The sequence below is a fragment of the Naumovozyma dairenensis genome, chromosome 9 (assembly GCF_000227115.2).
Source record: "Naumovozyma dairenensis CBS 421 chromosome 9, complete genome".
In the NCBI taxonomy this organism is placed as follows: Eukaryota; Fungi; Ascomycota; class Saccharomycetes; order Saccharomycetales; family Saccharomycetaceae; genus Naumovozyma; species Naumovozyma dairenensis.
In genome coordinates, this window is record NC_016487.1 from 302,727 (window position 1) to 326,635 (window position 23,909).

Below are 23,909 nucleotides of genomic sequence, written 5' to 3' on the forward strand. Positions count from 1 at the left end.
TCTTAAACAAGTAAAAGTTCATCTTTTAAATATGCTTTCTCAGGCTCCCCTAATGGTAATCTTAATAGCTTTTTTTATAATTTTCATCAACTTCCTTCTTAAATTTTTCCAGTATTAAATCAACAATCTCATTGGATATTATATTACAACAAATTGGAACATCTCTATAATATTTATTATTTTCATAAAATATAATCAATTCGGAAAGTAAACATTCCACAACCGTCTTATTTGTTTCATTATCAAGTGTAATTTTCAAATAATTTTCAAAAACTGAAAGTCCATTAATCCAATTAGACATACTCTCTTTGGGGAAACTAGATATTAATTTTCGAAGTATAATTAAATTGCCATTATTAGTAGCGGTTGCATCACTTGAATGTAGTAATAGTAGATGTGGTCCAACAACGGTACGCATAACTTTTTCAGCTTCCATATAACATTTAGCTGATAATAAATTCTCAACAGCAGATAAATTATCACCATTGTATATATCAACTAACGCCAATGCATTATGAATTAGTGTGGATGGAATCTTCAAATCTTCTAAAATATTAGATGTATCATTAAATAATGTAGAAATCTTTTGGTTTAATATTAAATCAATTTGTTGTTTATTAACAGCCTCATTGGAGATAAAACATGACACATACAGTGCTTCCTTATACCATTGACAATGAGTTAAATCTTCAATAAATTGCAAACTAAACAAGTCAAGCAATTCAGCAGAAAATGATCGGATTTTGTTAAATTTTAAAATTTGCACAAAATACCATGAAAATTGAATATCAATATCATTTGATTTTAATTGAATTTCTTTAAATAAATTCTCAGTGGAATCTGTACCAACACCAAATAATTGGAAAAGATAATAAATTTTTTTATCGCCAACAACTGGTGAAAATAAAGAAATATGTGCCAAAATTAAATCTTCCAAACTATATTCATCAATCTTACAATAATATAATGATAACCCTAATAATGATAACCAACTAAATTCATCAAGTAATTTATCTAAGTTAGAGCTATCTTGAAATAATGTTCCACTAATTAATTGATAAATCCTTACAATCTTGGAATCCACTTTTTGACCATTTGATTTCCACGCATTCAATTGTAATAATCCTAATTCACGAACTCTTGGATCATTACTACCTAAGTATGTAAGTAAAATAGCTAAATGACCATTTGAGCTCTTAATGGATAACTTGGTAGCATTCGTAACATCATTCAAAAGTAAATAGATAAAAATTTGATCCAAGACATCAGTGCACCCGCGTAATTTGAATTCAAGTTCATCTCTAACTTGATTAACAATCCATGAATTCAAAGTTTCAAGCCTTTTGTTCTTTAATAAGACCATTTTCACATTTTCATCTTCAACATTGTAATTAAGTTCAATATTATCAAATAATATAGAACTTAATTCCCAGACATTTTTTTCTGCAATGTCAGCTTTATTCACTAGAGAAATAAGATCTTTAAATTGTAACGAATTTGCTCTAATGATTGGATATGCATTACTATCTCTTTTATCAATAGTAACATGAGCCAAATGTAAATCAAAATTTTTATCTTTTAAAATCAATTTATCTTTCAATGTAGATGATAATAAAGAATTATGAACTCCAGTTTTTTTGTTTACATTCTTCAAAAGAAAGGTATAATTATTTGTAAATTTACCAAAATGATATGGTGAAACTAATCTTCTTTCCTTTTTAATTTTTTTCTCTTTTTCAAATTCTTCATTAAAATCAGAAAACAATAAATCAATTTCATCATTACCTGGTTTGATAATAGCAGATGATTTTGCAAAAACTGAACGTAAAGATGAACCGGCTAAATGTAATTGATCTACCCAATCATTAGCTATATCTAATGATGGATCAGCTTCTAAACCTTCAAAATCTTGTTCTGTAACATCGGGTTCGTATTGTTTTTCTTCAACAATCAAATCATCTAATCTTTCTTCACCAAATTCTTCTTCTATAGCTTCTGGGTTCATTTGAAGTTGTTGTTGTTCTTGTTGTTGTTGGTCAGCTTTATTGTACATGATAACTAATTGTTTGGAAGTAGTAACATCATCTTCTTTTGCTTCTCTTTCCTTTTCTTTTTTCTGTTGGTTTTTCATACTGTCAATTTCTTCTTGGCTAATTTCAACATCTTCTTCATCAATTAATCCCCAAATACTAAAATGTTTAACTTTGAAAGTCCAAATCCCACCGAATGGATCATAAGATATAAATTCCATACCTCTCATTGTTTTCAATTTCTTAGTTAAAAGTTGAATTTCATTAATATTAGAAGCATTTTTCATTACTTTCTTAGTAACTTTATCAACAGGATAAATATTTTCTAAAGTGATTGTAGCTGGGACATTCAATCCATACCCAATTGGTGGTTTTTCAGATTCATCAGGATAAACTTCTACAGTCTTACTAGAATGGAAGATAACGATATTACCAAATAAATTATTCTCAATGTCATTGATTAAAGCAAGTAAATCAACTGTATCATTGAATGTAATGTAACCATAACCTTTCCTACCAATGACAAAACTAGAAACTGATGTTAATTTTTTCAAAGGCATGTCTCTTAATTGATCAGGAGATGGTGAACACCAATATCCATTGTCATTAGTTGGTTTCGAAAGTTGTTGTTCGGGCGAGATGTCAGTGGCGGCTTCAACCCCATTTACTTGAGGCATAGCATTACCAATTATATTCTCTTTGTTGTCGTTAATGTCCTTAAGAGACCCCTTTTCTTGGAGAGATGAAGGATCTTCAGTATTGGTATTAATGGTATTTTTGTCTTCCATTGCTTCTTGTTTTGTTATGCTTGGTTCACCTGATAATAGTTTTAATTTCTTGGCGGCAATTCTATTGGAATCAATTTTCAATTTACGTAATTCTGAAATATCATTTCTTCGATTAGAAGATATAAAGGAAAAATCTTTGATTGAATTTGAACCCAGGTTCAAGTTTTGTGAGTTTAACGGATTATTAAATTTTGAAGTTGATGGGTTTGATCTTTCGTTATATGGAGATGGAGATGAAAATAAACCTCTTGTTGAGACGTCATGTATGGTGTTTAATCTTGTGTTTAATTTATTAAATAAGGATGAACGTGACACAGGCGGTAATGCTGCAATAGTAGACGATATAGAAGAAGACCGGTGAGCATTCCTATAATTATTATTGTTATGAGCATCATCATTTGTTGACTTCTTAAGGTTTCCCTTTAATAAACTACCGGTAATGGATTCTGGCATAGTTGCTACGGGTGCGGATATATTGTTAATATTCAGTCCGTATGGGTTCGAGGTTAGTTGTTGTGCCTGCTGCTGCTGTGGCTGGAAAGTATTGTTTGTGATGTTACCAAATAATCCAGTTGGTGGAAGTTGCTGCTGTTGAGTTGTAGTAGTACCTGTGGAATTTCCAAACAGTCCTCCAGTTGCAGCAGAGGAACCTAATGAGTTTCCTGTTCCAAATCCAGTTTTTAACGTATTTGAATTGGAACCGCCCAATGAAAAATTGTTCATAGTATTATTTGTACTTGAATTACCGAATAAACCACCACCACCAGTTGCTGTTTTTGAATTACCAAACAAAGATTGACCCGTGGGAGCGCCTCCCATCATATTTCCTTGATTAGTGTTTGTATTTCCAAAAAGGCTACCGGCGTTATTGTTGTTATTGGTCGTTGCAGAGTTACCAAATAATCCGCCAGTTGGTACCTGAGCAGGTTGCTGGTTCATATTAGCGTTATTGTTACTATTTCCAAATAAGCTAGTTTGGTTATTATTGTTGTTATTATTTGTATTGTTGGCACCAAATAAAGGACCGCCAGCAGGACTTGGAGTAGATGTTCCAATATTCCCTGCATTCAAAGTCTTACCAAATAAGCCATCAGTTTTAGGTAATTGCTGTGGATTTGCGTTCGGTATTGGTGTAGATGTCGGTGTCGATGTGTTCAGGTTTCCAAAAAGGGAACCATTTCCACCACCATTCATAGTTCTGTTAAACATGGTTTGAGCAGTGTAAGTCAATTAAACTTCCTAGTGAGAAAAGAAAGTCGTTCGAGGCAAACAGATGTAGATGGCTATCGGAGATGTTCAACTTTGTTTTTACAAAAGATGCATCTCTTTTGTTCTTCTTTTGTTTAAATGCTTGAAATTCTGTATTTCGACTATATATTGACCAAAAATTTTTCTCGCCTTGTCTTCTTCCATTTTGTCGCCAGAATAAATTCCCGCCTTTATTTCTTCAAAGGGTATGTACTGTGACGCTTGATTGTTTGTTTGGTTTCTTTGACAGTTGGAGGCTGTTTCTGCTATGGATAACTTGATTTTCTTACAATATTTAATGATGATTGTATATGAAATGAGTATGGTTTCACATGTTTGAGAACAGTTTCCAGTTGTTCTGTAGTGACTAGTTCATAATTTATGGCTTTTGGGTGTTTTAAAATATCATTGCATTTTGGAATTGCCCAATCCTATACTAATATGGACTAATCTATTTTCAGAGGGCCTTACTTAGCTTTTGACCTCTTCTTATTATTGAAGTCTGTCCTGTTTTGTAAGACTACAAGAAATTACACTTTTTATTTATTTTTGCCTACCAAAAATGGCCATTTTAAAGTAGAGGATTAATTTTCCTAATTAATAGCATTAATAAAACGAAAAATAAATAGAAAATCAAAATATTCTACATATTCTTGTTTTTTGTAATACATTTGAAGCTGAATTTTGTTATTGTCATATTTATAGTAGAAGACAATAGTATCTCAATCTATCGAGATACTTATAAAGTTCAAATATATTTATTTAATATCAAACTAGACAGAATATGTATATCGAATTATATAATTGTAATAGTTACGCGGCTCTTATCTAACCATGGCAGAACCTTTCTACCTTTTTGTATAAGCCTCGAAGAGAGGACATTGGACGTTATTTGAGATCCTTTCATTATCTTGACTTCGATTGGAAGAACCGATTTATCATTGAATACTGCATTAATAAATGATTTCATTGATAAGTGATATATATATTTATTACGATTGTTGAAATCAAAATCTTCAATCTCAAATATCGTCTCCTTGTCATTTTGTTCAATTACTTTAACGGGAAATACCATTTTTAATAAGTTATACTCCTTTAATAATTTGGAAAACTTTCTCATATAAACATAGAGAGTGAAAAAGAAATCTGTCACCGTATGAACACTCTTCTTAGAAATTATAGATTCAACGTGGCGCAAATAACATTCCAACAGTGGTCTATACAAAAGCACATTTTCGGCAATTTCAATACTCTTAGTTCGATATTGCCCAATGTTAGAAATATTTATTGTTAATTCTATTAAACCATCATCAAGATCAAATTCTAAAGTAAGTAAAGAACCAACGAACCTAGTAGCTCTAACATGAAGCATCTTCTCAAGGTATTTTAATTTTGCACTCAAAACTGTAATATCGCCTTTCTCTAATAACGCTGTCGTGGTGTTATCTTCAGTGTCCAAGTGTGAAAGCTCTTCCTTAAGCTTTGATAACTTATTTGTTTTCTCTTCGATCTCCAGCCGTATGGCATCATTCTTTTTCTGAAGATCTGGAAGTGACTCTAACGTTATTTTATGAGCAATTAATTCTTGTTTCAAACTTGCTAATTTTACTTTATCTTCTAACGTTGGTTCACTTGCGACACTATTTGGTGGCATTTCTTTCAATAATTTTACTTCATATTTCAAGGAATCTTTAATTTCTTCAATTCTTTTCCTAGTTTCATAAAGTTTTTGCAAACTAGATTTAGTTCTTTCTAATTCCTCTTGTAGTAATGCCAAATTCTCTATGAGAACATTTTTGATACCATTTAGGTGTAGTTTTCTCCATTCATACCATGCTTTCTTAGCTTCTAATTTCGAGTACATCTTCACTAGTTGCATCTGGTCATTCATTAATTTTTTCATTTCTTCGCTAGAAGTGAAATATTCCTTTAGTAATAATGGTGGAACGGAAGAACTGATTTGGGTTTCTAAATCCTCAAATGATTGTTTGGATTGAGAGATCTTTCTGAATAATTCTTTGCATATAAACGCATTCATCTCAAGAACCGGAACATCAACATATAATGCGTTATATAGTTTATTGATTGGTAAACTAATATCAGAGCTATTCGAGTCCATATACATGAATGTAATTTTCTTATCTTTCAGTTTAACTTTTCCTGGGTCAATTAAAAAACTAACGTCAGTCTTATCAAGAAATTCTCTTAATGAATACGTAACGTTACCTCTGTCCTTTTCCTTAGTTTCAAGGCTCGGGATTTGACTATTCATCTTGCTTGAATCATTCATGTCTTCATAACGAATGGGAGACATTCTTTCCATGGACGTCAATTCCATCTCTTCTTGTTCTTCAATTGGTATTGGCGTCGCGTTCGGATGTATGAATAATTCATCATTATTCAACTTCCTTCTTTTGTTGGAGGTTGGAATTAATGATTTCCTTCTATCTACTGCTTCCTTACCACGAACGGGTAGATTAGAAAACGATATACGAGTCAAATCCATGGCATCGTCATCATCATCTTGGACATCGTTATTTATAACTTGTGATGTTGGTAGAATGGCTATTTTCTTCTCCACAGGTTGAGTGAACTCCATCACCTCTCCTTCTTCTTCGACATTTTGATTAATATTATCATTATTTTTATTATCTATATTTTCAACGCTCGAAGGATTATAACTTTTGTCCATTACTCCAGTCAGATCCATAGATATATCTGGACCTGATTGGATACGTAGTTCGGGCTTCGGTGGTTCTTTCAGTATTGTTTGAGGCTTAGAGAAAACTTGTGTGAAATCCATATTTCCTTGAGATATTTCTTCAACAGTAGCTTTTGGTACAGTACCCATAATCTGAGTAAGTTCCATTGGTTGCGAAGCAGATGGAGATACAATCACACCTTCTAATTCCTTCTGAGGATTTGAAATCTCTGTAATGTCCATTGGTTGAGATTCTGCAGTGTCAGACACGTCTGGCTTACTCAAGACATTGAACGTCCCTGTTAATTCCATTGGTTCTTCAGCTTTCCCATGTACGAATGAGTTATGTTCTTCGGTAGGTACATTTTTACTATTATGAGATTCATCAAACTTCTGAATCCCTGTCATAGACATGTCTTCTTGAGTAGATTGCAATGGTTCTACTTGTGTATCAAGAACCTCTTGCGGCCCAGTAAATTCCATACTCTCTGCATTTCTGTCATCGACATTATCACTATATTCTTCATGCTCTGATTCGATGACAGGTAAGCTGCTCGGTATATCTTGATGAGTGCCATATTCCAAGTTAGCTTTTCCTTCTTCAAGTTTCGATTCTGCGGTCGAGCTCTTTAAAGGCCTTTGAATAATACCTGCCATCTCCATAGAGTGTCCAGTATCCGGTATTGGTGTATTAGGTTCATTCTTTTGAGTAGAAGTAACGATATCATCATGTGGTTTTCTCCTCGGTTCTCTTCTATTCGATGACTTACTATCTGGAACAAAATCAAAACTATGTAAAGTGACATCAGGTGCAAATGAGACCCTTCGATTAACTTTATTTTGTAATTTAAGCGTATTGATTCGTGAGGTAGTATTATTGGCATCTAATATTTCATCCTTCGAAAGTGGATGGCTGGGAAGTTGGAAATTTGATTCAAGAAAATCATACCCCTGTACTGGCTCGAATGATTGGCTAGAACTTTGTTTCAAAATACTTCTTTTTGGGGCTCTATCTCCGTTTAATGGCTGGCTGCTACTCACCATACTAATATTTGCCCCTACCTACCAGTTTCTGTTGTAAATACAGTTTTTTATCTTTGTTTATGTATCATCTACATGTTTATTTACGTATTTGTTTACCGCGAAGCTTTTTGCCTCCATTTTAAAGGAATGTTGCTGACTCGACTACAAATTATTCAAGGAAGTTTATTCAACTTCAAGAAAAGAAAGACAGCTCAAATACATAGACTGCAATTTAGAAGGTAGCTAATCAGGTATAAGTACACGGACACATTGTGTAAAGAGCATCCTTTCTCTTTACTTACCCCAAGCCGTACAATACAGGTCTAAATAAACCTTTGAATGCTGATCGGACCATGAATAACTGGCAGCATTCATTCAATAATCAGTGTAATCTAACAGAGCATCTTCAAAAGCCATACCTTCGTTTTGATAACAGAGAGAAGACAACGACAAAAGTAGTATTTGATGACCGAACAAATTTGATATGGGCTGGTGATTCGTATGGTTGCGTTTCGTCATATGACCCTTCATTTTCACTATACACACGATTTAAAGGACACATTGGTGGAGTTGCCGTGAACGACCTTCTAAGCCACCGAGACGGGATTTTATCACTGAGTGAAGATTCATTGCACTTTTCTAATCGTAGAGGTGTGACGACATTCAACTTGACAAGTATAGACATTGCAGCCTTTAGCGGATTGAAAGCTATGTGTTATTCTTCTCCAGAAAAACAGCATAAAGTTTACTGTGGTGGTGAAAATTTAGCATCTGGTATAACCTCTATTGATTTAACTAAAGGGAAGTTTATGTCATCGGGTTATTATAATTCTAAGGTAAAATTGTTAAAGTCAAATAATAAACTGATTACTGTAGGTAAAGAATCCGGTTCAATAGACTTATATGACCCTAATTCCGACCATATCATTAAATCCTTTTCAGGACATTCAGCAACAATATCATCGATGGATGTCTGCGACTATACTCTAATTACCGCCGGGAAATCCGAAAGATTTTCTACCATGTATGCGGATCCCTTTGTAAACGTGTATGATCTAAGAAATATGAAACAGTTACCTCCAATATCATTTTCTAAAGGAACAACAATGGGTAATGGGGGTGCCGATATTGTTCAATTACATCCATTATTGCCCACTGTCATGGTTGTTGCAACTTCCAGTGGTTCATTTGATTTTATCGATTTAGCAAATCCGACAATGAGGACTCAATATGTCCACCCTTGTCAATCAATAAAGGATTTAACTCTCTCACCCAATGGGGACTATCTTTCTATTGTAGAATCTAACGATTGCTTGAATTTATGGAATAGGTCCCAAAATACAACTGGATTTACGAATTTGCCGGAACCATTAGAATACCCTGATTGCGTTATGGATGGTCCAACTCAGGGCCCTGTTGATATTGACAACGATAACTATCCCTTAAGTAGTGTTGGTCTTCCATATTACCACGAGAAACTTCTGTCTGCTTGGCCTCGTGTTATCTTCAAAAGTAGTGGGACTATCCCACGTAAATTCGATATGAATTCATTACCATTCTCATCAAATAAACTAACTGCATCTTCTCAGCTTTCCAATCTAATTAATGAACAATTCCCATTCCACCGTTATGATAAAACAACTATGGGATACAGAAACGTTGCGGAGCCGTACGTTTGTGTGAGTGATCTTAGAAATCATTCAAGTATAGATTTGAAACCAGAAGAGCTAACTAGATACAAGCCTGCTAATGATTTAGAAATCCCTCCTGCAGTTCGTACTCTACCATTTACTTCAGGGAGGTTTGGTTCGAATAATTTTGATTTTAGAGGATTCAATAAGACTTCATATTCTGGATTAGATACAGATATTGATAACTTATATACGAATGCTATTCTTCAACTTTATAGGTTTGTCCCCGAAGTTTACAATTTTGTTGTCGGATGTTTAAAGGATGAGAATCTTGACAAGATTACTTTACTTTCCGACTTAGGTTATCTTTATGATATGATGGGTAGATCTCGTGGGAAGGTCTGTAGTTCTTCAGGTTTCCAATTAGCTTTAAATTCTATCGATGAAGCTAAAGAATTAAATCTAGTTAATACACCTAACGAATATACTAAAGATACTTTGGCGCTTGACAGGTTAAATTTGAATTCTGATAAGCTCACCCCCCCATCAACATCTTCTACTTCGAGCAGTTATAGTAAACCAGTTGAAAAATTATACAAGAGCCTATCGCAAAGATTCAATGATTTTTTACTTTCCAGATTGATCAAAGAAGAATTTACCACTACTGGAAACAATACAGCGTTAGAGCAATGTTTTGGATTCCAATTGGAAACGAATGTGAATGCGACCTGTAATGATTATGAAAGACAATCCACTATAATCCCAACATTAACTGTTCTGTCACCAGCACGAAATGGTATTAAGCAATCTAACAAAAAATACAATAATAACAATAATCAATCTATCCTCACATATATCGAAACATCAATGAAAAGAATAAAACATATTAATAGCCGCTGTGACAAGTGTCACAAGCAAGAAGTGGTAGAATATGAACGTACGATTAAAAATTTGCCCCCTGTTTTATCTTTAGAAATATTATTAACTAAGAATGAATGGAACACTGTGAAAAATGCAAAAAATTGGTTAGCGAAGGGATTTTACGCTACCATTCTCAAAGATAAAGCAGTCATTAGATCCAATGCCATTGATCTTAAATCAAACAATCAAGTTTTTAAATATGAATTAAATGGGTATGTTGCGAGGATCAACGACCCGGCCGGTGAGTTGAAATTAGTTACATATGCCAGAGTTTTCGATTACAAGCTTAACGTTTTCAAATGGTATATGCTTAATGATTATTTAGTTATTGAAGTCGATGAAGAGGAAGCTTTAAATATATCTCCATGGTGGAAAACCCCTGAATTAGTTATTTATTGTGATGCTGAAGAACTTCGTAAACCATTTTTTTCAGTAGACACGTATTCCATCAATTATGATATTTTATATCGTGATCATTTTGCTGCTGGTGTCAGAAAAGGTGTCAAGACTGAATATAAGTTGTTGACTAAGAGTGAAGGACCTACAGCAGGAACGTTAGTAGCTATTGATGCTGAATTTGTTCTACTAAATGATGAACTGAGTGAAATCAATTGTAAAGGTGCCAAGACTATTGCTAGATCTAAAAGAATTGCACTAGCAAGGGTGTCTGTCTTAAGAGGAGAAGAATCTGAATTATTTGGTTTACCTTTTATTGATGATTATATTGTCACCACAGATCATATTGAAAACTACTTGACACGGTATAGTGGTATACATCCTGGTGATTTAGACCCACTAACGAGCTCTAGACCGTTAGTGATGAGGTCAGTAATTTATAGGAAACTTTGGTTATTGTTGCAATTAGGTTGTGTATTTGTTGGTCATGGATTATACAATGATTTTAAGAATATTAATATTAATGTTCCAAGTAAACAAATCAGAGATACCGCTTTGTATTTCTTACAAGGTAAAAGGTATTTATCACTAAGATATCTTGCCTTTGTTTTGTTAGGTAATAATGTGCAAGAAGGTGATCATGACTCAATTGAGGATGCTCACACGGCATTAATACTTTACAAGAAGTATTTGAATTTGAAAGAAAATGGTACTTTAGAAGCAACGATTAAAAGTTTATATGACGAAGGAAGAGCTTCTAATTATAAAGTTCCTGAAAAACAAGCTAAACAGCTGTGATATTTGAATAGACTTCCAGGAAGAAAACATTTAGATAAAAAAAAATAAACCAAGAAAAGAAAAAAACGTAAAAAATTTTCTATGTAATGCGGTATATATACAAAAAAAATATGGCATTATGTTTTTAACAGGAAAGGATATTTATTTATAGAACTGTCGCGACAAACACTTTAGTATGATAACTTTCATAAAGTTTGATGAGGAAATGAACTAAGAAGAGAATCTACGAGTCACGGATTTTTTATGGTTAGCAATATTTTTCTTCCCAATGAATGACTTGCTTGGCCAATTCATCCATAGATTTCAATAGATCATTATGTTTATCATATATGCTATCAATTTTTTCCTTAATGAACTTATCATTATCGACAAAACGAGCAATCTGATCTCTTGATGCTTGTTCTCCACTCAATTCCCATTGTGTCCTAGAAATATATTCTAATATTGCTGCGGATCTTCTTCTCATTTCATTCATTGTTGTACGTTTAGGAGGGATTCTCGGTTTGACGGATTTTGATAAAGCGATATCATTGTCGTTATAAGTATTATTACTATTATTATCTTTCAATTTCCTTGCCGCATTTCTCTTGGTAGTAGATGTATTACTATTAACGGAAGTATTACTTCTACTTTTATTTATCCTCGGTTTAGTAACCCTTGTAGATCTCCTTGGAGCCGGTTTTTTCATAATTTCTTCCTTAACATCAGTTTCTTCTGAAGTCAACGAGGCTGGTGGTGATATTGATTTTTTTGTTGAATTTGTAAAGGAGGAAGAGTTTGAGTCATTTTTGAAGTTGGTAGTTTCATTGTTCTTTATATTGTCTTTTTCTTCTCCATTTAATTTTTCTTCTTCATCCTTCATCTCATCATGTTCGTTTTTAGATTCCTTTGTAGCATTATCGTCTTCTGGATTTCCTACTAATTTACTGGCATCAATAGCTTTTTGTAGCATCAATTGATATTGCTTTTCCTCTCTCTCCATAGTGGTAGCTCTTTTCCTATTGTCTCTTATTTGTTTTGTAGTTTCTGGAGTAGGTTCGTGATCAGGCTTATCCGGAATCATGTCATCATCCACATCTTCTTTTTGATCATCAGTATGCAATGCATCCACGTGGTCATTATTATTTCGTTGTAGTTTTTTGTTGTGTTCATCATCATTCTCACCTTCAGCAACAAGATTGTCATAAGCATCGTCATCTATCTTTCTAGTATCTTCTTGTACCTCTTCTTGCTCTTTCGGTTCAATTTCTTTTGAACCTTTATAAATGGAAGATTTCCCAGAAGGAGCAATCTGATGCAATTCAGGTTTACATAACTCACACCAATATTTATCAGGCACATTATCATTTTCTAAGATGCCCACACAATAACCATGTTGCCAAACTGAACATTGTTCACATTGAATATAAAGTCCTGAATCACCATCAGGAAGGTCTATCTTACCACAAATACATCTTGTAATTTCTTCCTCTTCCTCCTCAGCCTCTACATCCACATCAGCAATATCTTCCTCTTCCTCCTTCACTTCTTCTTCAGCTACTGCAGCTGCTACCGCTAGCTGTTTTGGGTCCTCATTTCCAGGTTGTGTTTGGAATTCCTTCGTTACTACGCTCATAGTTTCTAGTTATTTTATTACTGCTATCTTTTGTGTTCTTTCCTTTCAAAAAGATATTCATACTCACACGAATGAATAGAACGTAACTTTTGAAAGTATCTTTTATAGCAAGAACCACATGAATGGAAAGCTTCTGTGATGTTACTTGAAATAGTATGATATATTTATTTTTGTTCAATTAAAAATTTCCAGTAAAAATGGGCTGTCTTCTACGGGCTATCTCTGTAAACGGACTATCTTTTATATAACTTCTCTTCTTAAAGGGTAGAAAGTAAAAGTAAAGTAAAGCAAAAAGTAGACTAAATTACACGTTAGATGTCTAACTTCCTAATCATTCTGTCCATATCACTCTCTGTATATACAAGGACTCAGGGAGGTTACTTATGTAGGGTCACTTTGTTGATACACACTTATGCAGCAATATGGAATAACGTACTACCAGTAATAAATAATACGAAGAAGAAATGGTCAAGAGAACCATGTACATACAAAGATATAAAAAGAGCACAAAAAGAACCAAGGGAAACTCTTGTCCAGCTACGCTCAGGAGTTCGCTCAGGAGTTCGCAGTATATTTCGATAATATCTTGTACAAAAAAACGAGAATAACATTCAACATATCATTTTCCTGTTGGGAGTTAAAACCAAAGTTCTTGATAAATGGAGGCATATTGATTATAAATTCCATAGAAAATATAAAAAATAATTCGGATACTCCGATACGGGGAGTCGAACCCCGGTCTCCACGGTGAAAGCGTGATGTGATAGCCGTTACACTATATCGGATCAAATTTGATACATTTTTATATTTCCAGCCAGTGTCTTTATAATACTAAACACATGTGCCCATATATATATATTTTCTTTTTGTTCATGATTAACTTTTAATACCAAAAGAAGAAATGGATTAAACATAAATCGACCAAATCGATGGCAATAGATCTCACTTCTCTATTGTCATGGTGGCCACATAAGACGTGAAGAAATAACCAAACCCTGAATGATTGTCACATAATCCCAACTAGAAACGCTGCGATGTCCTTAGCTGAATTTGATGAATTGAAATTTGATCACTCAGCTCCAAGATTAGACAAACCCTCCACATACTTACTAAGGAAAGCTAGAAAGAACCCCAACGGATTACAAGAATTAAGACAATCATTAAAATCATGTACTATTTACGTTGGTAATTTATCATTCTATACGTCTGAGGAACAAATTTATGAATTATTTAGTAAATGTGGGTTCATTAAGAGAATTATAATGGGGTTAGATAGATTTAAATTCACGCCTTGTGGATTTTGTTTCATTATTTATAGTAGCCCCAATGAAGCTTTGAATGCTTTGAAATATCTTTCTGATACGAAATTAGATGATAAACATATTACTATTGATTTAGATCCTGGATTTGAAGATGGGAGACAATTCGGAAGAGGGAAAAGTGGTGGTCAAGTTAGTGATGAATTAAGATTTGAATTCGATGCATCGAGAGGTGGGTTTGGGTTACCATTTAATGGTGGGGATGATAATGGTGGTTATCAATCAAAAGTTGATGAATTTGGTGGTCCAATAGAAATTAATACTAATAGTAATTTCAATGATTATAATCGTAATAATTTCGGTACACGTAGAGTTAAGTTTGGTTATATCCCACCTCCAGATGCAATGGGGACGTTCAGCTTTAAAACTGAGGATGGTACATTGAGAGATGGATTAGGTAATATAATTAAAGAGGAAGATAGAATTAAAGAAGAAGGGTTTGATAATGATGGTTTTGGAGGTATGAAAACTGAAAATCAAGATGAATATATCAAGAAGGAGGAAATTAAAGATGAGGATCAACACGATACTTATATTCCTGAACGCTGAAGAGAGAAAAAACAAAACATAACAGAATAAAAAGAGAAGGAAGAATGACGTCTTCATATAGCTGTACTTTGGTTTTTTTTAGCTCCAATTACTATTGTAAAACACCGTAAATTACGTGGATTATGTTATAGCTTATATATATATATAGAACACAAGAAAAAGTCGAAACTGCATAAATTACTAATTTTTTTTTGTAGATTGGTATATTGGAGAAAGAATATATTATAATTATATGATGGTCTAAACAAAACTGCAACGTTATATAGATATGAATATAAATGTAACTTAACTTGTTAAAATCAAAGAAAAAAATTCGGAAATGTACCTTACTCTAATCCTAACCAGTAGGGGGGAGGTGGGGTAGTATTTTTTAAATTGAACGCTATTGAAAAGGGAAAGACAAGAAAAGAGAAATCATGATAGTTCATGATGATGATGATTATTTTGTTGTTGTAATTGTAATTGTAATTGTAATTGTTTTTGTTCTTCTTCCTTTTTAAGTGCTTCTTCTTTTGCTTTTAAGAAAATATAAGAGTCTGAGTTTTCATTAAACACTTTCCTTCTTCTAACATTTATGAACCAATTTGATAGTTGAATCTTAGTTAGTCCTGTTTGTTTTAATAGCTCCTTCTTCTCTTGTGTTGTTGGATAAGGGTTAGTTAAATGATCTAATAGCCATTCATTTAATATTTGTACTGTTGTTATTGGTAAACTTGATCTTCTGCCCGAACCCTTCTTCCTTCTCATATTCATCTCATTTTGTGGTGATGTAATAGCGGTAGTATGATGATTTTTCTTAGATATTGACCTGTTATTTGGGGGACTATTGGAACGAATTCTAGGAATTGTTGAATGCCTCCTTCCTAAGTTAGGACGACCATCAGGTGATTGTGTGTCTACGTCATGTGTTATTATTTTAGTCGTATTATCATTGTTGTTAGTGAGTGTACTCTTTGCCGTCGATGGTGAAGTGATTGTTGAAGAAGGGGAAGTAGAAGACGTATCAATCAAATTCAAAATACCTCTTGATTGTCTTGTAGTTGGAGTATAATAACTATAATTATAATTTTCGTTATTATTGTTTGAACTTGTTGAATTGAATTTGAAATTATGGAATTGTGCTAATTTTTGGACTTCATGGAATGGAGATACTGCTTGCTTAATATTACGACTGTTTGAAGTTATATTTCTCTCTAAATCGTTATCATCTCTTGACTGTAGGGGACGAATTTCAATACCATTATTATTACAACTCCTGTTATCATATGGAATAGGAGCTATTGAAGATGTATAATTTGATGGTGGGTTCCCAGGTAGAATGTTCAAATAGCTTGAAGTAGCAGCACTAGTACCAGGAACAATGGCCGAAGTGACAGTAGAGTTGTTATTAGGGAAAAAAGCTGCAGAAGAGGCAATTTGCAGTAATGGGGAAGACATAGGTGATTTTGATAATGAAACCCTTGGTGATAATTGCTGTGGTTGCTCTTGCTGTTGTTGTTGTTGCTGGTTCTGAAGTGGACGTTGTCCTTGATCCAAATAATAATCTGTATTATTTAGCTGTAATTTTTCATAGCTTTCATTTTCTAATGTATCAAATAATATTTTGATTGGTGGTAAGGGGATTTGTGATGTTTGTTGACTCATTTAGGTATAAATATCAAATATATAAAATATATATTTTATTATAGGGAAAAACTCTTCAGGACAGTTTAGTATTGGTAAGCTAACTCGAAATGGAATAAAATAACGTATTAGAAGAGGTTTAAAACAAGGTGGGGCAACTCATGTATATGGAGAAAATAAAGACTTTTTGCATTTACACAGGTGTATATATATAACTAATTATTGATATATGCCTTTCACTTTGGAAATACCTGGAGGATATTTTGCGTAAACAGGTGAATTATGTAATAAGTTACACATTTGACGTTTTTTGTAGCTGCGTAAGGGAATGCCTTAATATTTCTCGAGGAAGATATGTCACTTTCAGCAAATTGAGCGCGCGGATAACCTTACAATTTGGAAGAAAGAAATGGAGTTACTTGATTGCTTGATTGCTTGATTGCTTGATTGCTGCTTGCATTAATCAATGATTAATTAGTTAATTACTTGATTTAGCGATGGGGTATAAACTATCTTTGTTTTGTATCATCATCTCCTGCTCTTTTCCAAAGCTTAATAATCTTGTAACGTCCCAAACACCTTCCTTCCCTCCCGAGACACAGACAAACAGACAGACAGATAGACAGACACTAAGGGTTATTGGCCTACCGGCTTTATTCTCCATGGCAATTTCAAGCAGTGATGACATAACTCCCCCTCGGAGAACTCGCTCAGCAAAATTAAGTCCAATAACGGCGGACGTCCTGTACGTTTTCGCAGTCTCCGCGGAAATTAATGCTGCAACCGGAATATCCTAGCGTCTGAAGGACCATCGAGCCATCGACAGGCTGGGTCCGCATCGCTCCGTTCATCCGGAGAAGTCTTTCTGTCAGTCCGTCCATAATACGTCGCAGGCACCCCTCCTCCCTGTCTGGTGGTGGCATCCTGTCACCAACGTAATAAAACGTGCTGCCGAACATTTCTGGCTTGAGGAGTCCTACAAAACGGACGTGGAGAACACGTCGAATCATTCGAATGGCATCAGCATCTGTCTGGCCATCGCCAGCGCTATCTTTTTGATTTCCAGAGCCAACGACGTAGACAATCCGGCCCCGGTTTTTCTGACCCCCATCCCCCCTCCCTTACAGTGTTCAAGTACAACTCTTTGACTTCTCTGCCTTCTCCTCCCCCCTGTTTTAACCCGTTTTATCGGAACTCAAAACTCGAACTATTTTTAACCTGTAAATCAAGGGGCTATGCTTCTACTTTTCTCCCACTGAGTAATGGAAAAAGAACATCCTTTGCACGTTATTAACCACAATGGGAAGGTGTTGATTCCCGTCTGGGCCACGTTCATTCGAAACACAAAACCTTCCAAAGTTTTTTTTCGATGAGTGCCCCTCGACGTGCGGCTACAGAGAATACCTCGTATCAAAAGTTTGCTACCCGCGTTAAAAACACGGGCAAGTCCAAAAATGACAGGGGAACAAGGGGGCGCTATTATTTACTTAAAGTTATTTATATTTTTCTTGGAAAAGTACTTTATGCCATGAAAGCTCATGAAGAACAATACTTTTAGAGTTACTTAACCCTTCGAGAAAGTCATAGTTTATTTCTCCTCAATATTAATGGCAGGTCAATCAAAACCTTCCGGTTCAATACGGACGAAGAGAAAGCGCCGCACGGACCGATGTGTCAAATTGATGATAGGAGAATTTTGGAGACAATGAAATGTTCACCGTACGGAAGTGCGTACGTACAATGTTTCGCTAAAAAAAGTTTAACATTATGTTACATCACGTCATTCCTGAAAAAATATCATACTATTAATTTTCAAATAATATACAGATAGAGTTTGAAGACTTTCCCACCGTATATACGTAGTGTATAACGTTACTTACTTAAACTCAAATCACCCCTCATTCATTCCCACCTTTTCTTGCGAAACATTGCTACCAGGTGTTCCATGCGAAATTTCAACTTCTTCAAATAGTATGTAAATTTTGTCTTACCAAACTTTCTGATGTGCCATCATTTCGGGATGCTGGTAACTGCCGGCCCAACGGATATTAATTAACTAACATGTGTAGTAAACAAAAAAATCAAACATAAAATAATAAAAAATAATCTTTGTAAAAAGGAAAATTGCAGAAGCACAAGTTTATCGCATCTCACGTCGCCTTTCAGCAATTTGAAACATTTTAATCCTGCATTGCATGTTGAATAAAGAAGAAACACTGCATTTTTCCAAGCATCCTAGAAAATGACAGTTTTAAATAAAGGATAATAGTTGGATTGTTTTTATTTAGTGTTCATAATTTATCACGTTATAGTCTAGTCTATTGTTAGAGTAATTGTAGTATTTATACATAGTCTGGAACAGAATGTTCCGTTTCTTTCTTTTAATTGAGTTTTTCTTTTTTAATATTCTTTTCCATAAAATTCAATCATCCATTTCATCCTCTCTCTTTTCTATCTCTTCAGGAGAAAGTTTTACACCGCCGGATACTGAAAATTGTCCACCACATCCAATTAGAACAATGTTATGATCTTGCGTGGCGGTATTCTTGATTCTCGTTGGAATTTCAATATCTTCTCCGGCAGGCCCTAAACCAACAGCATATGTTTCACCAAACCCCCAAGAATAAACAATACCATTTGTCGCAACAGCTAACGAATGATGGGAGCCTGCAGCAATGTTTTTGAATTTCGGAACATCTTGTAATTTCGTAGGTAAGGGAACTGACCGTGGTTTATCATGTACATCATAATAAGTATATTCAGGTAATTTATCCTTAGCAATACCAATTTCAAACATATCAAATCTACCAAACGTATATAATGTCCCATCTTCCAATAAAATTAATGAATGATGTTCACCGGCAGAAATCGATTTAACATTTAAAATCTTATTTTCATCTTCTCCCACAAATTTAATTTTACGAGGAACAGCAACAAGAGCTCCATCTTCAACTTCCTCAGATACACCACATTGACCAAATTGATTTAACCCCCAACTCATAATCGTATTGTCCTTGGTAATGGCAAAACAATGGTTTTCACCACTTGCAATATATTTAATATGTTTTAATCCAAATGGTCTTGGATCTAAAGTTTTCAAACGGAATCTTTCCATAACTTTCCTACCTAATTGATGTTGTTGACCATTCCCCCAAGCAAACACTACACCCGCTTCATCTAAAAATAAGACATGATCTTTACCTGGAGCCATTTGAACAATTTGATATTTGGAGAAATTTGGAACTTTCCATGGAGTACGTTGAATTTTAATTTGATCTTGATAAAATCCAAGAATACCTTCATTACAACGGAATGTCCCCCATGCATAAACATCACCATTACTAAATAAAACACAACTTAAATTATCAGTAGCACCCAGTTGAATAATCTTATGACCTTCTTTCAAAGGTGGGAAACACTCTCTTGGAATCTTATATGGAGTAGACTCCAATTCATTTAAATCCCCATCATCGTCATCATCATCATCGTCACCATCTTGCTTAGATTCGATATCTTTCAAAACTTCCTTGGCACCAGAAGTATCTCTTCCTAGAGCACCGACATCATTACAACCCCAAGACCAAATATTATTTTCATCATCCAAAGCAATAGTATGCATCCCACCCACAGCGAATGATATAATCTTAACAGAATCAATAGGCAAAAAAGGGTTCAATCTTGGTCTTTTGACTTCTTTATTTTTCGCAAGAGGACCAAAACCTAATTCACACATAGGTCCACTACCCCAACAGAATATATCTAATGGTTGAACACTTAAATATAAATGTTTGTAATCTTCTGGAGAATTAATGATATGAGAAGCATATGTCTTGGAAAATTTCTTTTTTTGGTGATGAGCACCACCATTGATTATGGAATCGGTAGTTGAGTCTTCTTCCTTCGTTGTGCTTGCTAATCTTTTAGTCATCGTGGGAAGATGGGTATTACACTTGTTTATTATTTGGATTGTCCAACTATCCCTTATTTAGTTGTGTTCATAGTGCAGAATGCAGATCAAGATTCAGGACCGTTTAAATTTCACTGTTCTTGATATCGTATGTACGTAATCTCGATTTAAAGCTTGTTGATCGAGCGTACGCGTCTGTATGTATAGGCCAGCCAAGGGAACCCGTACTGTCAGCCCCCACGAGCCTAGGAAGATGGTCCCGCCCCTCCGTTTTCTGCCCCCGTCGGAGGCCCTCTAGGCAGGATCGATGAGAAATCTAGCGGGATGGTCCCACATAAGACCTCCCTCGTGGTGAGAATATGCATAAGGGGTGGAGAAGAAGTGAGAGGAATACTCCGGTATTATTACATGATAATACAAGCCTTATATTGAATAAAACTGCAGACCTCTTTACACTTGCAAGTTCCGCCGAGCAGGCAACACTTGCACTTATATATGTTTTGTAAATGTATCGTCACAGATATAAGTACAGTAACGACTGGATCACTATTTCATAACTTCTATGGGCCTTATGTAATTCCAATGCATTCCCCACACAATGGGAATAGGAAATCATCAGATTTGAAGTCTTTCAACTTACCAACCGATTTTTTAATATGAGTAAGAAACCAAATTGGGTTGCATTTCAACCAATTGGACGTCGGGATTCCATTATGTTTGTTTGAGTAATATGGGACCAGTGTTTATGAATGAAGTATACTTATTTAAAAAGTAAAAGGGAATCACTTAATAATAAGTGTTTTCAACTCTTCAAAAGCTTTCTCTTTATTTCTTTGAGGCAATTTACCCTTGATCAATATCTGTTCGGTTTTATCGTGTAAACTAGAAGATTAGAGACTTTACTGAAAAGGGTACTTCTTCAAATGGTGAGAAAACTGCTCTTTTGCCGGCATGTAAGGAACCAATACCACCCGACATATAATCTACAATGGCATGAACCTTCTCAGTTGAGGATCAGCGTACAGTCCTGATATATATTGGTGACCAGAAGTTGTGACGCGAATTTCATTACGACACACCCTGAAGGTGGCGACCGTAATTCTCCAAATGTCGCGCATAATGAAGCACGGTGACAATAAATATGGGGAACACATTTTATACTTCGTTTCATGACACATTTTACAAATAAAAACATCAAGGTAATAAGGGAAAAATACAAGAAAAGGCAATTATATGCAAAAATTAAATTAAATACTTTCAACTTTTTTTTATCTTATTGCCACTTTTTTTAGCAATTTAAGAACTAACTTACAAGAACACGAGAAACCGTGAAACGTATAGAAAAGAATAACTTCTTTTCCCTAAACAACTTAATACACTGGAATAAGAAACAAAAAAATGGAAGAGGGTGAATATTATGAAAGGGTCTAGTCCACTGATTTATCCTCAGGTCGTTCCGGTTTGACTGTTCGCCTCAAACGATCCTCTGTAGAGAATATGAAAGTGATGAAGGTCAAAACAACGTCTTAGAATCATCTTCCACATTGGTGGGCTATCCAGGAGCTACATGTCCTTCCAATAACAAAACAGACAAAAAGAGCAACAGCTGTGATGATAGTAATGGTGATGCTGAAGATGGTAACGAATTACCACATACTGCAGACGAAGTTATTGAGGAAATAAATAACTTGGATATCCAAGCTAAATGAAACAACCCCAAAGTGTAAAAGCTTTCACTGATAGTACATTCACGAAAACAAAGAAGAAGCCATGGTACAAGAGGATCGATTACTTTTTAGTTGTTATTGCTGATGAAATAATTGTGCCCATTGTTCTTTTCATCCGGAATATTATTGATGAAAAAAGCAAAAAGGAGAGCTGAGCAACCAGAAAATCAGTAGGTATTTAAAGATGAAACATCTACTGTTTTTGAAAAGTGCAAGGTGATGTTTCAGCCTTATTTTTTATTGTATATCTTTTTCCAATTTATATATATATATCGTTCTTTCACTGCTTTTCCGCATAATCATGGAATATATGGCATTTGTAGTTAATTCTAATAGATAACGAATCTATTAATATCCTTTCTAATAAAATTTATTCTCTCCATCTTTTTATTATTTTTCTCCTCCTAAAGTTGTGATAGATATATATGTCTCTATAACAATTAAATGGCATTCAGATTAATGAGCATCTAATAATAGCGAACGTTATATTATATTTATTATTCAATAGATGTAAGTTATTTTTTTCTGTTCTCTATAGATCTAGATACGTAAATTATATAAAAATGCTGAATGCGGATATATTTGTTTTGTATTTCTTTTTTTTATAATGCAGGGAATAATCTAATTATGATGAACGTTATTATTAAACCGACAATCATAAAGAGGAATGCACCTATATAAAATAGGTAACCTAATTTTGCTTTGTCATATTTTCTTAATTTAGAACTAATGTCGACTAAACCTTTTGATGCCACTTGAATACCAATTTCAGCAGCTCCAAGAACCTTTTTATCTTCATCCAAAGCTGTTTGGAATGCGACAGCACCTTGTTTTAAACTACCGACTAATTTTGTCATATCTTCAATTAAACTTTGTTGCATATTATCATGATTTTCAATTTGTTTATCTGCTGAACTATCATTTTCCGGAACAAGAGCATCGCCATTGTTGCTTAATCGTCTTCCCAATAATCTTTGCCTCAATGCTGTTACACCATCATCATGTTGATGATCATCATTATCATGAATTTCCTCAGTATTTTCAATTTTAGAGTTATCATTCTCAATACTAGCAGTGATATCTGACCCATTAGCGGAATCAAAATCAACACTATATCTTCTCGTTCTGTTAGATTCTTGAACTTCCTTATATTTACTCTCTAAAATTTTTAACAATTCATAATTATCTTTAGAACATTGAAATTCTAATCGTTGTAAATATTCATCATACGAAGCCAATGGCTGTCTTTCCCTCTGCTGTTGTTGCTGTTGTTTTAGTTGTAGTTGTAGTTGTTGTGTACTGTGAGTGTTCATTATGGAATCTTGTCTTATGTGGTTCAAATTTTCAATTAGTTTTGTATTGATTATATATGAAAGAAATGCATCCTCATTGTCACTACCATGCTTGTTGTTGTTGTCCTCCACGTTGCTGGAGTGTAATCGGCAACCTGATTCTAAAGCTGCTACATCCACCATTTTTCTCCGTATGTGTTTTATTATTTGTGTTATAGATATTGTGTGCTCGTTTTGAGTAGCGATCCATCTACCAAAGGGTTTAGCCAGGAGCTTAGCTACTTGTTATTCTTCACCAATCTTTACCTTGTTCATGTTCATGTTCCTCTGCATATTTGGTC

General features: G+C 34.3%; 8 protein-coding genes and 1 non-coding gene across 9 annotated transcripts; 2 read left to right on the plus strand and 7 right to left on the minus strand.

The window, feature by feature from the left end:
* Positions 1 to 61: 61 nt before the first annotated feature.
* NUP145 (nucleocytoplasmic transporter NUP145) lies at positions 62 to 4,027 on the minus strand (the record flags this gene model as incomplete). The annotated part of the gene is made up of 1 exon (XM_003671891.1): positions 62 to 4,027. One exon carries the CDS (start codon positions 4,025 to 4,027, stop codon positions 62 to 64), a length of 3,966 nt encoding a protein of 1,321 aa, XP_003671939.1.
* Positions 4,028 to 4,862: 835 nt separating this feature from the next.
* SPC105 (kinetochore-microtubule binding complex subunit SPC105) lies at positions 4,863 to 7,811 on the minus strand (the record flags this gene model as incomplete). Its single annotated transcript, XM_003671892.1, has 1 exon — positions 4,863 to 7,811. One exon carries the CDS (start codon positions 7,809 to 7,811, stop codon positions 4,863 to 4,865), a length of 2,949 nt encoding a protein of 982 aa, XP_003671940.1.
* A 332-nt stretch (positions 7,812 to 8,143) lies between these two features.
* On the plus strand, positions 8,144 to 11,536 carry PAN2 (poly(A)-specific ribonuclease; the record flags this gene model as incomplete). The annotated part of the gene is made up of 1 exon (XM_003671893.1): positions 8,144 to 11,536. The coding sequence occupies one exon, from the start codon at positions 8,144 to 8,146 to the stop codon at positions 11,534 to 11,536; it is 3,393 nt and encodes a 1,130-aa protein (XP_003671941.1).
* A 247-nt stretch (positions 11,537 to 11,783) lies between these two features.
* Positions 11,784 to 13,151, minus strand: CTI6 (Cti6p; the record flags this gene model as incomplete). Its single annotated transcript, XM_003671894.1, has 1 exon — positions 11,784 to 13,151. The coding sequence occupies one exon, from the start codon at positions 13,149 to 13,151 to the stop codon at positions 11,784 to 11,786; it is 1,368 nt and encodes a 455-aa protein (XP_003671942.1).
* Positions 13,152 to 13,864: 713 nt separating this feature from the next.
* Positions 13,865 to 13,936, minus strand: NDAI0Itrna4E. Its single transcript has one exon. It is a non-coding gene; the product is annotated as a tRNA-Glu (tRNA).
* Positions 13,937 to 14,185: 249 nt separating this feature from the next.
* On the plus strand, positions 14,186 to 15,019 carry CBC2 (nuclear cap-binding protein subunit CBC2; the record flags this gene model as incomplete). The annotated part of the gene is made up of 1 exon (XM_003671895.1): positions 14,186 to 15,019. The coding sequence occupies one exon, from the start codon at positions 14,186 to 14,188 to the stop codon at positions 15,017 to 15,019; it is 834 nt and encodes a 277-aa protein (XP_003671943.1).
* A 414-nt stretch (positions 15,020 to 15,433) lies between these two features.
* Positions 15,434 to 16,663, minus strand: TOS8 (Tos8p; the record flags this gene model as incomplete). Its single annotated transcript, XM_003671896.1, has 1 exon — positions 15,434 to 16,663. One exon carries the CDS (start codon positions 16,661 to 16,663, stop codon positions 15,434 to 15,436), a length of 1,230 nt encoding a protein of 409 aa, XP_003671944.1.
* A 2,401-nt stretch (positions 16,664 to 19,064) lies between these two features.
* SRM1 (Ran guanyl-nucleotide exchange factor) lies at positions 19,065 to 20,570 on the minus strand (the record flags this gene model as incomplete). The annotated part of the gene is made up of 1 exon (XM_003671897.1): positions 19,065 to 20,570. The coding sequence occupies one exon, from the start codon at positions 20,568 to 20,570 to the stop codon at positions 19,065 to 19,067; it is 1,506 nt and encodes a 501-aa protein (XP_003671945.1).
* Positions 20,571 to 22,878: 2,308 nt separating this feature from the next.
* USE1 (SNAP receptor USE1) lies at positions 22,879 to 23,751 on the minus strand (the record flags this gene model as incomplete). The annotated part of the gene is made up of 1 exon (XM_003671898.1): positions 22,879 to 23,751. The coding sequence occupies one exon, from the start codon at positions 23,749 to 23,751 to the stop codon at positions 22,879 to 22,881; it is 873 nt and encodes a 290-aa protein (XP_003671946.1).
* Positions 23,752 to 23,909: the final 158 nt, after the last annotated feature.